Source organism: Teleopsis dalmanni, chromosome 1 (genome assembly GCF_002237135.1).
Source record: "Teleopsis dalmanni isolate 2A chromosome 1, ASM223713v2, whole genome shotgun sequence".
Classification (NCBI taxonomy): Eukaryota; Metazoa; Arthropoda; class Insecta; order Diptera; family Diopsidae; genus Teleopsis; species Teleopsis dalmanni.
This window is the reverse complement of record NC_051846.1, coordinates 187,666,122-187,681,140: the sequence shown is the minus strand read 5'-3', so window position 1 is coordinate 187,681,140 and position 15,019 is coordinate 187,666,122. Positions and strand designations below refer to the sequence as shown.

Genomic DNA, 15,019 nt, shown 5'->3' with positions numbered 1-15,019 from the left:
CAATAAATTCGAATAGAATTACACTATATAATATATATTAAAATAAAAACTATAAAATAACATATGCTGTAACTTCAAAAAACCTTTTAAAAAAAATCTGCATTGTACCTATTAAATGTATTCATAATAAAAAAATAATAATAATAACAATTACTATTTTATTAATAATATAAATATGGAATTTAAATATCATAAAACGATATTACTATACAAAAAAATTAATACAAAAATAATAAATACATAAAATCATATATATAAGCAATTAATTTAATAAAATTAAATTATTTAAACAAAAAATTGTAGTGTGTTTTAGTTTTGGATAACAACACAATTCTGTGTAATCTCTGTCAGATAATAATTGTTGCCACCAACGCCATTTTGTCAACTTTGACTTAAGAATTCATTTTTAGTAATGTCTTTCAAACTGTAAATAAATTCAATATTTTTATTAAGTACATTAATTTGAAAAGTAATTAAATTTATTAAATTTCATACTATTGCACTATATAATTTTTCGTATATATTTTACAATAAGCTTATATATTATTTTTTATTATATCAATTTGATTTTTAACTTTACAATACTTATTATTTTCTCAAAGTAAATTCTGACATTTTCTTGTATAATTTTAAAACAAGAAAATTGTTAATAATGAATTTGTACATAATTTAAATAGATTAGATATATTTTATACATACTATAAATCTGTAGGCTTTTTGAATTTTACTAAATTTTAATTATTTCGTGTTTGTAGACGTTAGTGAACAGAACACATGGAAAATAAATAAATACTCTGTGATGTAGATATTCTGTGTATATTTAGCTAATAAACACAAAATATACTCTTTAATTTTTATATTACAAATATCATGCAGCAATTTTCTGTTTGAGATGAAGGCAGAATAAAATCAAAACACACAATTAAATATTGCGTTCAAGTACATTTTATTAAAATCAATTTAAAGAAGAAGTTTATTATTAACGTGATACTTTTATTATACATATTTACTTCATGTAGTATCTAGTATATATAAAACGAATAATAAAACGTGCTATTAATAGTATGGATATAAACTTAACAAAGTATTGAAGACCTTCCAAAAATTTAAAACGTCGAATAGCTCTTTTGGAACTTATAGGTTTCTCCAGAAGTAAAAACTCCTTTGCACCACGAAGACCACTAGATAGAAATTCTTTCTGATCAGTATCGGCATACTGCATAAATCCAAATATATCTCTAAAATACAATACAAATAAAAATATTATTGTAGTATATAAATTATAAATAATTATCAAGTTTTTTTGATAATTGTTTTTGATTTTGCATTAAAAGCTTTCAAACTTTATGCTGTCAGTGGAAAAATGACAGCTTCTGACATTTGTAGTTGAACTGTCAAAAAATTTTAAAAAATATTCAAGAAATAATACGCGGTGAAGACTATAACTCTTATTTGATAAATAAAGATTTAAAATAAAGTCAGCAACTAGTTTTTCAGGCCCTTGAAAGTTCATTTTACAGTCATAACTTATGTCTTAAGACTTACTTAAGCTATCAACTTCGCTGGCTTATATTGAATTCACACGAGAGTTCTGTTTGTAATTGTAGCTGTCAATTGTTGTAGCTTTCAATGCAAAATGAAAATATTTGACAGCTAAAATTACAAACAAAGCTTTAACTTAACTGTTTTGACTTTGATATATCATAGAAGTTTTTACTAACCTTTCAGCATCCGAGACATTTGCATCTAATTCAATTAAGTTTTTATTTTTAAACACCCATGAGGTAGTGGCAAAATAATGTAAAGCCAAATTCGCCATATAAATACGACGTTGTACTTTAAGAAGGCTGAAAATTCAGAAATATATATACAATTAATTCAGAAAACAGATCAAGAGAAAAAGAAAGAAAGGAACTCACAAGGGCTTTTGGTTTAAGAAACGTAAAGCTGAGTCCACCAATACTGCCATAAATACATGCATTGTTATGAACTACAAAATTATATATTAATCATAGAAAGTAAAAAAAAAAAATAAATTTAAAGACATACCCGTATAAAATTCCAAGCAGGACAACGTGTTATGCTACCACCTGGTACCCACAATGTTTTATCAAATGGATTTTTTTTCACAATCTCTTTGCCATATTCAATAATTTGACCAGTAGTTATGGGACAAACTGAAGCCGTGGCACAATTAATCACTTTCAAATCATTATCTTCTCTATTTATACTTAATATATACATATATAAAAATTGTGGATATATAAAATTATATATAAAAATATTATGATTTACTCATGCGGTTCCATGGCCCTATCATACGCAGCCATCAAAAGTGCACGTACTGCAATATCTACAGGTACAAAATCAGAAACAATATCTGGATCACCATACATTGTACGCATTATGCCGGTACCACAGGCGACTAGCAGTCCAATAGGTCCATTAAAATTATCCACCCAACCAGGAAAAGGTTCAATTAGCGATGATATAACTAAGAAAATATTTTTAATAGAAGCCAAATTATATATATAAATTGTGATATATACCAATTGAAGGTCTAAATATTACTAAGGGTAATTTATTTTTATAATCATTAATTATTTGTTCAGACAATCCTTTTGTGAATGTGTATGTATTTGGTTGATTATTACTATATCTATAACAAAAAATAATTGTTTAAAATGTTGTATACATATATACACAAATTCATTATAATATATAGTTACTTCAAATTTAAAATATTCAACGTTTCAGTATTATATGTTTCTGCTAGTTTTATAGTAGTGCGCCAATCTGCGAAAGCTGGATAAACCTAAGTAAGAGAAAAATATATACATAAGTTATATACTTCACATAGAGGTTAAACTCTGTCTACTATGTTTGAGTCTTCAGTTGTAAAATCGGCCCTAAGTGAACTACTTTTATAGTTATTTTGTCTTTCACTCAAAACTTTAAATAAAGTAGGTAAGAACTATATTCTCCCAACTTTCTTACTTACTTCCTCTTCTACTACTTGCTTGTCCGGATTACAATAAGTTGTAGAAATATGCACAAACACCTTCAGATTCTTCAATGTCTCTGCGATCTTAATTAATTCGTGAGTTCCGCGTGTGTTTAAAATTATAGCATCGCGTAAAGCATCATCAAATCTATTAATAATTAAATAAATATATATAACAAACTTTAATAGGTTTAATAATTTTCGATATACCTAACACTTGCTGCTGAATGAATTACTATGGAGACATTCCTTAATTTCTCCAAATTTTCTGGTTTTATACCCAAACCCAATTCAGCACAATTTCCCTCGATTGCAATTACTTTTTTTAAAACTTGTGGATTTTCTTGTCTTATACGATTATAAAGTGCAGATTTTAAAATATCACGTAAACGCTCTTCAGGATTCCGATTCTTTTTACTACGCATTAAGACATATATATTACCAACATTGGGACAGGAACGCAATAGTTTCTCGATCGTTGCTTTTCCAATGAAACCTTTTCGTATTAAATAATTATATAAAATTTAATAAATGAATAAAATTAATTAAGTAATATATTAACATTAAATCTCTTACCTGAACCACCGGTTATAAATACTTCTTGATTTTTATAAAATTTTCTAATCGACATAATTCCAGTATTTCTATTATTCTGTAAATAAATAATGTATGTTAAAATCCATGAATGTAAATTTTTATATGGGTTAAAATTTGGGTTAAATGTGTATATATATATGTATGTATAATTTACAAGAATCATCGGGTTCATTAAAAGGTCGAATAAATTAAAATAGAATTGATGTGACCAATTAGAATTTCTTATTCACAAACAGTAAAACTTTTACTGCATAAGATTCAATGGCTAGGTGTTGTTATTTATATTGTGGAGATATATATTATATATAATTACTCATAACGTAGATTTTTTAATATAGTGAATTTTAGTAAGTACGACCGCGATTTTTTTCATCGATAGCGATGAATAATTTATTGTAGTTCATTCAGTTGACTTCCCTTATGAAATGGATTATACCACAAGTAAATAATTTTTATATACCTATGTATATTAAATATCAAATATGTGTATATGATATATACTTCTCATCACATACACCGATACTAAATGTTTTTTTTTTAAATCGAAGCCAAAGTTATTGTGAGACTTCAACGTTCTAAAATCACCCAGGTCTCCGATGGTTTGCTCTCTCGACACTGAAACTATATACTAATACTTCAAATAATAATACTACCCCAATAATTAATGTCGCTTTCCAATAAATGGAACGAATACAGATCTGTTAATAGTTCAACATATCTGTGGTTTTTATTTTTTTCATAAACAGGATATATAAATCTACGAGATATATAAAATCTACGAAACAAAAACTATTTTCATATGAAAAAATATTTGTTGAAGTCCTCTTCTTCAAAAAATAGTTCAAGTACACAGAAGAATGCAAGTTAAAAATGCAATATAGTTGGATAATGAGTTAATAATACGTACAGCTGGTGCTAAACTCAGGATTATAAGTTTGGACTGTGCATAGTATTTGATATAGAGGACAGATTAACTGTTATTTAACAGTCAATAAGAGTTCAGTTATGAACACCAAACGTTGACATATAATTAGCAAAGGATATAGTTGATGGTCATAGAGGGTAGTGACCAAATACAATAAAACTTCTAGAGCTACTAGAGATAGAGTCATCTCACTTGAGAATTGTAGGTAGAGATCTTGATAGCTTTTAGAAGTGTTGTGTTAAATTTTATTAGAATAGAATTTAGAGATTCCGTTAATTAAGAACACTATTTCTCAAATACTATATATTATTAAGTTGGAATGTATATATATAATATGGATTTTCGAATCAAAATTATGGATAAAGACGTTCAATTTGAATAGGAAAATTTCACCTATAGACTTTACGATCGCAATTATATATTTAATTGCTTAAATATAAACTACACTGATAACCACATTTAAGTATATTAAGTAAATTTAATTTTTATACTGTTAAATAATAAATTATTTATTATAAAGTTTTAAAATTTTTAATATTGCAGACCTTTCGGAGTTTATGAAATCTAAACCGTACGTTCACTGTGCAACACTTCAACTGTTTTCTTGAATTTTAAAATACTCCAAACAATATAGTATTTTGCTTTAAAATTAATTATAATTTAAAATACTTAATTTGAATTCCTAATTCATTAATTATTTTCGAATAAATATTATACGTTGTACTTCATAGCACCATTGCTACACATTCAATCGATACATATAGACTGCCAATGTGAATATGGAAATTTTTCAGCTCTCTTTACCAACTCAAAGGTTTATATTTTTTTTATTTTGAGAATTATTTTTTTTCAAAAAATGCATAATCTAAAATTTTAATAGGACTGCTAAATGTTAATGAACTTAACAATTTATTTTTATAACTTTAGCTATTTGTCTTGACTTTAATTTTTACTATTAACAAGATACTAGAGTCAAGGATTTTAAATTCTTAAGAATAAAGATTTGGGATTAAAATTTATAGTTACAATAACCTAATAAATATGTTGTAACTACAGTACAGACAAAAAGTCAGATACGCAAATAATAGATTATTAGGAACTGTGAATTCAGATAAAAAGCTAGATCCATAACAAACCGTCAGAAAGCCATGTCAGTTATTTTGTAAAAAATCACAACCTCGAGTCAAAAGCAAAAGGATACTAGTAATAACTGAATTTAAAGATTATTAAAAATAATAAATTTCAATCAGAAGCAAGAATCACATTACTCCAATAGATAAGTTATAAAGAACATAACCTCAAATCAAAAACGAGAGGCGTAATAACGGAATTGAGAGATTATTATGAAGAATGACTGATCAAAAGCCTAAAATCGAGACAATTTGAAGGAGAAATTATGAAGAAGCATAACCTTATATCAAAGACCAAAGGCGTAGTAACTGAATTGAGGAAGTATTAAGAATTATTAATTTAGTACAAAAACTAGTTCCGTAACAACACAATATAGATATTGTAAGCCATGACTAAGTGAAACATCATTACTTCGAATCAAAAACCAGTGGTAAAACAACTAAAATGACAAATTTTGAAGAAATATTTAAGAAGTCATTTTCTTATAGGAGAACATGACTTCAACTTAAAGACTAGGTTCTCAATAACCCAAAATAAAAATTGCCTATAATATTTACCTCTAATCAAACACAGAGGTTTAATAACTGAATTAACAGATTATGAATATCTGTTAATTATTTTAAATCAAAGACTATAATCACAACAACTTACTAGAGAGATTATAAAACTATTATCTCAATTAAAAACCCAGATGCGTGATAACTGAGTTAGGAGATTATTTACAATAATGCCTTTACATTAAAAGCCAGATTTGCAATATTCCAACAGACAGTTTATAAAGAACCGTAAAGTCAGATCGAAAGCTAGAGGCGCGATAACTTAATAAAGAGATTATTAAGAACTGTGCTTCGAATCTGAACCCAGATTTACAACAATCTAATAGAGAGCTTGTAAAAAAGAACGACCTCAGATTAATAATCATAGCGGTAATAACTGGATTGAGAGGTCATTAAGAACAAGACACTTAGACAAAGGATCGCTAAAATCATTGCATAAACATTAGTTATTAATTTATATAATTTTTATTTCTGCTACTTAATTATTATACAAACAATTTTATTAATTTTTGGCATAAGCACTAGTAAACAATTCATATTATTTTTTTTTATTACATAATTATTTATATATAAACAATTTTAAACAATTATCACTTTCTTTAAAAACAAAATTAATTTTTAGGAAAATTTTTAAAGTTCATTTAATATCATTTAAAGAAATATTAAAAAAGCAAATATATGAGAAACCTAACTGCTATTAAAACAGTTAAAAATTGTAATAAATAATTGGTATACGTTAAGATTTTAAAACGTCTCCAAGTCCCTTTACTGGCTTCTTCAGGTTCGTTCATTAAAAATAGTTTCAAGCCGCGCATATAAGTAGCGATAATTTTACCTTCATTTCGATGTAAGTATTCCGTTAAGCCAAATTTGTCACTAAACATTAAAAAAATATTTTAATTAGCTAATAAGACATTGATTTATTCTAAAACATAGAATTACATTTCCGATTTTGGTATTATAGTCTCCAAAGCTATGGATTTGTCATTCTTAAAAATCCAGTCTCTATTTGTAAAATAACTAATTGCGTTATTTGCAACAAAAATGCGTCGTTGCAATTTAAAAAGGCTAGAAAATTTGGAAAATATATTAAATAATTATTACAAATATTTAATACCCACAATGGTTTCTGCCCAGATAAACGCAGACCAATATCTCCCAGATATGACAACAAAAGTTGTAGGAAAATATACTAAAAAAATCGTAATATATGAATTGCTTTCTCTATTAAGCATATTTTATGTATGCGTACATATGCGAATAACTTGAAAAATTTACTTACTCTTATTACAAATGTAAATGGACATAATGTCGGTTTTCCGCCAGGAGTCCATAATGTTTTCTTAAACGGATTTTTTTTACATTCTTTTTCAGCTATTATAACAAATTCTCTTAAATTTACGCGTATGTAGTCTTTTGAGCCCATGTTATAAACATCTAAATTGTTATCGTCTCTCGAACTGATCATTTTTATTTATGACATATATCATTATTAATATAATATTAATAGTTCCAAACTTATATAATTTACTTACAGATATCCTTTCTTAAAGCATGCTATTAACATAGCACGTACTACCATATCTACCGGTACTTGATCGTGTGTAATTGAATGTGTAATATAATTAGTACGCATGATACCCAAACAGCAGGCTAGCATAAGACCTACATATATAACCATTTAAATTATCTATCCAACCAGGCAATGGTTCTTTAAGAGCAGGCAAAACTGATATAAAAAATTAAAGAAATTCAAATCGCGTGAAAATATATTTATTTTAATAAAATACCTATTGATGGTCTAAAGATTACTACTGGTAATTTGTAACGGTACTCATTTATGATTTGCTCGGCTAAGTTTTTCGTAAATGTATAGGTATTTGCCGATGGGTTGATGTATCTGTTGTAATATATAAATACATAATGTGTGATAGCACAAAGTATAGTTTTATGTAATGTAGTAAAAACTAAATTTACTTTAAACTTAAGGTCTCCAACGTGTCTTCATCGTAAGTTTGAGCTAATTTTATTGTTGTTCGCCAATCCGCACAAGCCTGAAAAACCTATGAATATATAGGAAGAAGTTTGGATTAAATTAATTATGATAATAACTTAAAAGTAAGGTTAAAGCGGTTTTTTAACTACTAATGTCCCTTTAGTAGTTAAAAAATTATAATTAATAATAACCATTAAAAAATAATAATTACATCAATGTTTTCAAATGGAAAGAACTCTAGATTCCCGAATAGTAGGGGTGTGTCACGGACAACACAAAATAGATTTGGACAAACATGTTTATGTTTAGATTTAGACAGCTAATTATCAATAGGGTCTGTCCTAAAGTGTAACAACTTTAAAAAAGCTGACTCTAAGAATGCAGACTTTTTTATCCTAGAAAGAAATGTGTTCTGTTCTTTTCCGCTCTATAGTGACTTTATTCTCATAATTCATTATTCCACCTATACCATATTTACACAGAAAAGGAGACATTTTGAAAATTATATATAAATTTATAGATTTATCTTATGAAAAATGAACCCATAAATTTTAGTTAAAAATAATTTTCGAACCCATATAACTATTTCAGATATTTAAAATTGTTCATTATTAGCTACTTTTAATAGGTTAGGTTCGTTGGTTAGTTTTCAAACTATTTCGAACTTTAACTATTTCAAACTTTAATAAATTATAAGAAACTCTTCAAAGGGTGGTTTTGGAACTGACGAATAACTCCTCTGATAAATAAGTCCCTAGCAGGTTTAACCGACGTTATGCAGACATAGAATTGTGATAAAGCTGATGTGAAATACTTTGCTATTCTTAATAAGGCCTATATCTTATCACATATATGTATATCATAAAATTTTTATGGATCTAGTCTTATTGTTTATTACCTCTTCATCGCTCTCAGTATGATTAGAATTGCAAAATGTTGTCGATACATGCATGAGAACTTTAAGTTGTTTCAAATTCTCTGCAATTTTTATAATTTCATAGGTGCTTTGTGTATTTTGAAGTATAGCAGGATGTAGAGGCTCATCGAATCTGTTAAATAAAAGTAATTAAAAACATTTTGATACAAGAAATTTGTAAACATACCTTACAGTAGCTGCCGCATGTATTAATATTGAAACATTTTTCAATTTCTCCATATCATCATTACCAATACCCAGTTTTAACTTAGTGGTATCGCCATCGATCGCATATACTTTCGATATATTCTGCGGTTGCTCTTTCCAAGAGTTCTCAAATACAGGAGCTTCTAAAAGCGCTTTTAAACGTTCCTGAACACTTTTTCCCTTTTTGCTTCGTATAAGCACGTAAATGTTTCCAATATTTGGTGATAAACGTAATAATTTGTCCAGCAAGGCTTTACCAATGAAGCCTTAATTTTGTTAAAATAAAAATATATTAAAATCGTTCAAAAATATACGTATATGATTTATATAGATATAACATAACATATACAGTAAGTAGCGAAGTCTAGAATGCTGACATATACATAATCCGATCTGTATCGAGACCTCACAAAGGTATAATAACACGTTAGAAAAATATATAAAGCGAGCTTAATTTAAAGATTTGTCCAGTCATATTGTTGCTCTGGCTTGAAACTTTTTTAATAATAGCAACAATGATTTCAACAATCACAAATTTCAAAATTAGAGGGATTCGAACTGTAATGAAGAAACAATAACACAAATTTTAATTAATTTATTGTAATTTGATTGACCATACAACGATATTTCGAGTATTCCCAAGTACTACTCATCATCAGTGATTTTAGAAAATATTCAAATTTTTATTTTTAAATAGTTTATAGTTTAGTCCGTAGTTTATAGTCCCTTAAATATAAGCTCTGCCAAAGGTTCTAAGTGGTTCTAACCCCTAAGTTTTAAAATATACGCTAACACAATGGGCTTATAAGCCTAAATGGATCCCTTGGGATCTCACCGGTTTAAACTACGGTTTAAACTCGCGCTTGTTAAACTAGAATCTAATCGTGTTTTTCAACAAGTACCCAAGGCTGCACAAACTTTCAATGCTCAATTTCCAAGATAGTTTCAGACGATGTATTGAAGTTCGCAATCTCTTAAATATATACCACCAGATTAGAAAAGAAAATGTTATGAGCATAATTATCAGATTCTCCCCTTCGTGTTTAATATAGGGATTGAGACTTTTTAATACTAGGAAAAATGATTAAAAAAACATTCCACTGCACACACAAACCTCCATCTAGTCGACATTTGAACTCACCCCATTGACGATCGACCTGTGTTGATTTTTAATTAAATACCACCCAACCCCAAACTCCAATTCACACATACTCCTTGATTCTCCCTCAATTTACTATAACCTATCCATATTCCAATCTATGTATTAGTCTTGTTAATCCTTTCATGTTATCTGCTTTTTAGATCCTAGCAGGTTACAACACCATTAAAGAAATTACGAGGACTAAACACTTGTTTATTTTGTAAAGCCAATTGCTGAAATGAAGTAGTACCGCTCATCAATTAAACTTTTTTTCTAGATGTCAGGAAAAATAGGTAATAAATTGTTGAAATTTTAATATTAATTAATGATAACTAACTTAATTAATTAAGTTAATTTTGTTAAGTTAGTTAATTTATTTTAATTATTTATTTATTATTAATTTTATTTTATTAATTTTATTATGCTTAAGTCATTATTACTTATTGGTCTTAATTGAAATAGTCGCACTATTAAGACGTATTGGATTTATAATAGCATATTAGTGTGAATCAGAGCTGTCCATCAGACATGGTTAGTCCACATTAAATATGACAGTATCTATATTATACTTATGTATGTATATGAAAAAAACCCCATTCTTCATTTTTTAAAGTCGTTGGTGGAAATGTCACACGAGCGTAACCTATTAATGGTTAAGCAATGTACCATATATAATTATTGTTTAAATTAATTTACTTCCTTATGCATTTCTAATGCAACTGAATGCATAATCTAATATATTTTATGTAACTGAATCATAACTTTTCTTAGGTCAAATAGCGCTTTTAGGCTTTATTATTTATCAGGCATTATTTTTAACAAATCGATTTTATATATATTTATATAAATAAGTAAACACAATTTTGCCCTTATGAAAAATATATGCTTACTTATACTTTTAATACCTTTGTATTGTTTGGTATCAAGACCAAAGACGCAGACCAAACATTAACACTACCGGGTCGATAATGACTTTATTTTTGTAATTATAAATTATCTATTTCAGTTTAAATATTACTTGTAACAACGATAGGTTTTTTAATTTCAGCAGATCTTGAGATTCCAACTTCTTAGAATCGAAGAGGTCTGATCCACTTACACCGAATTATTAATTCAAAACCACGTTATTCTTCAAAGATCTTTATGTTATATACCTGTAGCGCCAGTTATGAATATATCCTGATTTTCAAAAAACTCTGTAATTAACATAGTTGCTTATCAATTCTGGTTAAAATCCAATAGATAATATTCCAACACAATATTCCAATATATTTCCAGAAATTTCTCAAGCTTTAAATTTGAAATTTATTCAATCAACTTTTGAAATTAAATTTAATAAAACTGTATCAAACAATGCCAACCGATGTACTAAATGTAGACCTGTTTCTTTTTTGTTTTAAATAGTGTAATGGATTATTAAAATGCAAATATATACAAAACATAAACATATACAAAACATTACATAAAAGTAAAGTCGTGTAAGACTAGAAGAAAAAGGGATCAGTTTCTTGAGCTATATAATCGCGATATTTGAAGAAATGAATTCATTAATTATTTTTCTTATTGAAATAAAGTAAAATATTCTAAGCAGATCTGAACCCATATTATTCTTAAATAATAAACTATGAATGCAGTCCGATCTAAAAGATCTATTTTGCGCCTAGAAGTACAACTAAAACAATTCTAGACTAATTATTAATTTCGTAAATGCTGTGGGCTTAATTTTACCCATCTGATTTGGGACTAAAATCCCGCTTCCAAAAAAAAATAGTTCAAGTATACAGAAGAATGCAAGTTAAGAATGCAACATAGTTGGATAATGAGTTAATAAAACGTACAGCTGGTGCTAAACTCAAGATTATAAGTTTGGACTGTGCATAATATTTGATATGGAGGACACATTAGTCAATAAGACTGTTAAATAATGAACACCAAACGCTGACATATAATTAGCAAAGGATATAGTTGATGGTCATAGAGGGTAATGACCAAATACAATAGAACTTCTAGAGCTACTAGAGATAGAGTCATCAGACTTTAGAATTGTAGAGATCTTGATAGATTTTAGAAGTGTTGTGTTAAATTTAGAGATTTCGTTAATTAAGAACACTTTTTTCCTAAATACTATATATTGTTTAGTTGGAATATATATATATACTAGCTGACCCGGCGAACGTTGTTTCCCCTTGCAATTAATTTTCCTGGCTCAGTTGAGTTATAATATGTGTGTTGTTATTCAACTTAACCTTTAGCATTTTAATGCGAAAATTATTTTGAATTGATTTTTTCTTTTGAACTGCAAAAAGTCCACATGCATTACTTATGTTACAAATATTTTCATGTTTTTTTTTTAATATTATATTAACAGTTTTATTATGAGCTCTTATGTTATCTTAAAGCTAAATCATGAACAATATTTTTTGTTAAGCCATTTTGACCGTATATATATAGATCAGAAGGTTTTCCAACACGGGAACATGCAACATATAGTTGCCCATGCGAAAAACATGGATGTTCCAAATTCAGTCCACATACTTTTAATGTTTGATCTTGAGATTTATTAATCTCATCGCAAATGCTAAACGAATTGGAAATTGCAATCGTTTGAATTGAATTGGAACATCGGTTGGTATAATTAGTATGCGTGGAAGCAATATATTTTCTCCTCTGAATTTTCCACTTAATATTGTTGATTCAATTAAGTTCCCCATAAGTCTTTTAATTACTTATCATGTTCCATTACATAATTTTAGTGGGTTTAGATTGCGTAATAAAATGATTGGTGAACCAACTTTTAAAACTACATTGTGTGGTGGTAGTCCTGGCAAATCAAGCGAATTTAAGAACTCAGTGGGATAATTCACAATCTCGTTTTCATCTACCACTGTGTCGATGGATTTTAACGAAATTAAATTACCAGGTAGCACATCTAAGTTCTTGGCAGCCAGAATCGCTCTACTTTGAAGCCATTGATGGTTCTGATAATTTTGATATGTGTGAGAAAATAAGCTTTCTATTAATTCCTCTTTCGAATTAACAATTTTACAAAAATTTTCTGGCAATTTAATAAATTGCGTATTTTCATGAAGACTTACGTTTCCATTACCAATATCCATCGATTGTTTTGCAAATAGTTCTGCAGCTAAATCCCTCTGTAGTCCAACACGCATGATTTCGGTAAGTCGCAATATATGGACACTACGCCACAAAATAGATGATTTGAGGCAAGCATTGACTTCATCAGCATAGGTTGAACCTGGAATAACTGGCAATGTTTGTCTAAAATCACTTGCCAATAAAATTAAAGCGCCTCCAAAAAGTCTATCCTTGGCATTTAAATCTTTAAGTGTTCGATTTAATGCTTCCAATGAATACTTATGTGCCATTGTGCATTCATCCCAAACAATGATGTGACTTTTTTGAAGTACTTTAGCCATATAGTGCATACTGCATTTTCACATGAATGTATGTTTAGTGGCAACTTTAGTGCCGAATGGGTTGTTCTACCACCATCTAACAATGTCGCAGTGATTCCAGATGATGCAAGTGCTAAAGCGATATTACCTTGCATCCTAACCTTTGCAAGAATGACTAAAATTAAGAAAGGTTTTCCAGTTCCACCTGATGCATCCAAGAAAAAAAAAGCCGCCTTCTTTTGCTGCAATTGCGTTCGAAAGCCAATCATAAATGAGCTTTAGTTGGTGCGTTAAGATTTGTTCGCTTCTTGTAACAAATTCAACCAAATCTTCAGAGCTATACTGAAGGTCGCACTGCATATCATTGTTAAATAGATCGGTTGCCAAACGATTTGGCGAATACAATCCTTATAATTTAATTGGTTGATTTGATATAAGTAAACATAAGTCTTCGATCATAATCAAAGCTTCGTTATAAATTTCCCGATTGAATTGAATATTTGAGTTATGATTTGTTGTTCTATGTATATGTAGTATACCACTTTTTTAAAGTTTTGTTCCATGTGAAATATGTTGGAACTTCCGAATAAAGTAAAGTTCTTACGTATTGCCCAAAAATATTTTGTTGTTTATTCAATTCTTAAATCTTGGCATTTTTTCTTTAAGCACAGCTACAATTAATAAGAAAAATATATTTTTCCTCTATTCTAATTATTAAGCAAATGTATATATATCCAGTTTAATTTTTTAAATATATTGAAATCTATGCTTATGTAATAAATTTTTTTTATTTGAAAAAAATAAGAAAATCAGTATCATTCACACAAACTGTCGGACAGTTTGAAACGGAAATTATTAAATTTATTATTTAAATTAAAATTATAACTAATATCGAATGTTTTAATAGCCTATGTTACGCCGAAAAACTATATAAATAAGATCTGAGAGTATCAAGAAGATTAGTTAAGTCATTAAAAAGTTATTGAGTAACGAACAGACGAACAAACGATTTTATATATATGTAGATATAATATGGATTTTCGAATAAAAATTATGGATAAAGACGTTCAATTTGAATAGGAAAATTTCACCTATAGACTTTACGATCGCAATTATATATTTAATTGCT

At 27.9% G+C, this 15,019-nt stretch overlaps 2 protein-coding genes and 1 pseudogene across 2 annotated transcripts; all 3 read right to left on the bottom strand.

Annotated features, from left to right (window-relative positions):
- Nucleotides 1-996: 996 nt before the first annotated feature.
- On the bottom strand, nt 997-5,118 carry LOC119672560 (putative fatty acyl-CoA reductase CG5065). Its single transcript, XM_038083636.1, has 11 exons — nt 5,072-5,118; nt 3,581-3,656; nt 3,215-3,500; nt 3,002-3,152; nt 2,730-2,815; nt 2,550-2,659; nt 2,296-2,494; nt 2,050-2,230; nt 1,920-1,990; nt 1,722-1,847; nt 997-1,238 (listed from the first exon to the last, which is right to left on the bottom strand). The coding sequence occupies exons 2-11, from the start codon at nt 3,633-3,635 to the stop codon at nt 1,007-1,009; spliced, it is 1,497 nt and encodes a 498-aa protein (XP_037939564.1). The 5' UTR covers nt 3,636-3,656; nt 5,072-5,118; the 3' UTR covers nt 997-1,006.
- A 1,758-nt stretch (nt 5,119-6,876) lies between these two features.
- LOC119666911 lies at nt 6,877-11,805 on the bottom strand (annotated as a pseudogene).
- Nucleotides 11,806-13,203: 1,398 nt separating this feature from the next.
- On the bottom strand, nt 13,204-13,911 carry LOC119666910. Its single transcript, XM_038076191.1, has one exon. It carries the CDS (start codon nt 13,909-13,911, stop codon nt 13,204-13,206), a length of 708 nt encoding a protein of 235 aa, XP_037932119.1.
- Between the last annotated feature and the right edge of the window lie 1,108 nt (nt 13,912-15,019).

What these genes read in the sequence shown, in the direction of transcription:
- LOC119672560 (XM_038083636.1), bottom strand. Translation starts at nt 3,635, where the DNA reads ATGTCGATTAGAAAATTTTATAAAAATCAAGAAGTATTTATAACCGGT. An exon ending in ATTTATAACCGGTGGTTCAG is followed by an intron (nt 3,501 to 3,580) that starts GTAAGAGATTTA and finishes TAATACGAAAAG; the next exon opens with GTTTCATTGGAAAAGCAACG. An exon ending in TTCTTAAACCAAAAGCCCTT is followed by an intron (nt 1,848 to 1,919) that starts GTGAGTTCCTTT and finishes CTGAATTTTCAG; the next exon opens with CCTTCTTAAAGTACAACGTC.
- LOC119666910 (XM_038076191.1), bottom strand. Translation starts at nt 13,911, where the DNA reads ATGGCTAAAGTACTTCAAAAAAGTCACATCATTGTTTGGGATGAATGC.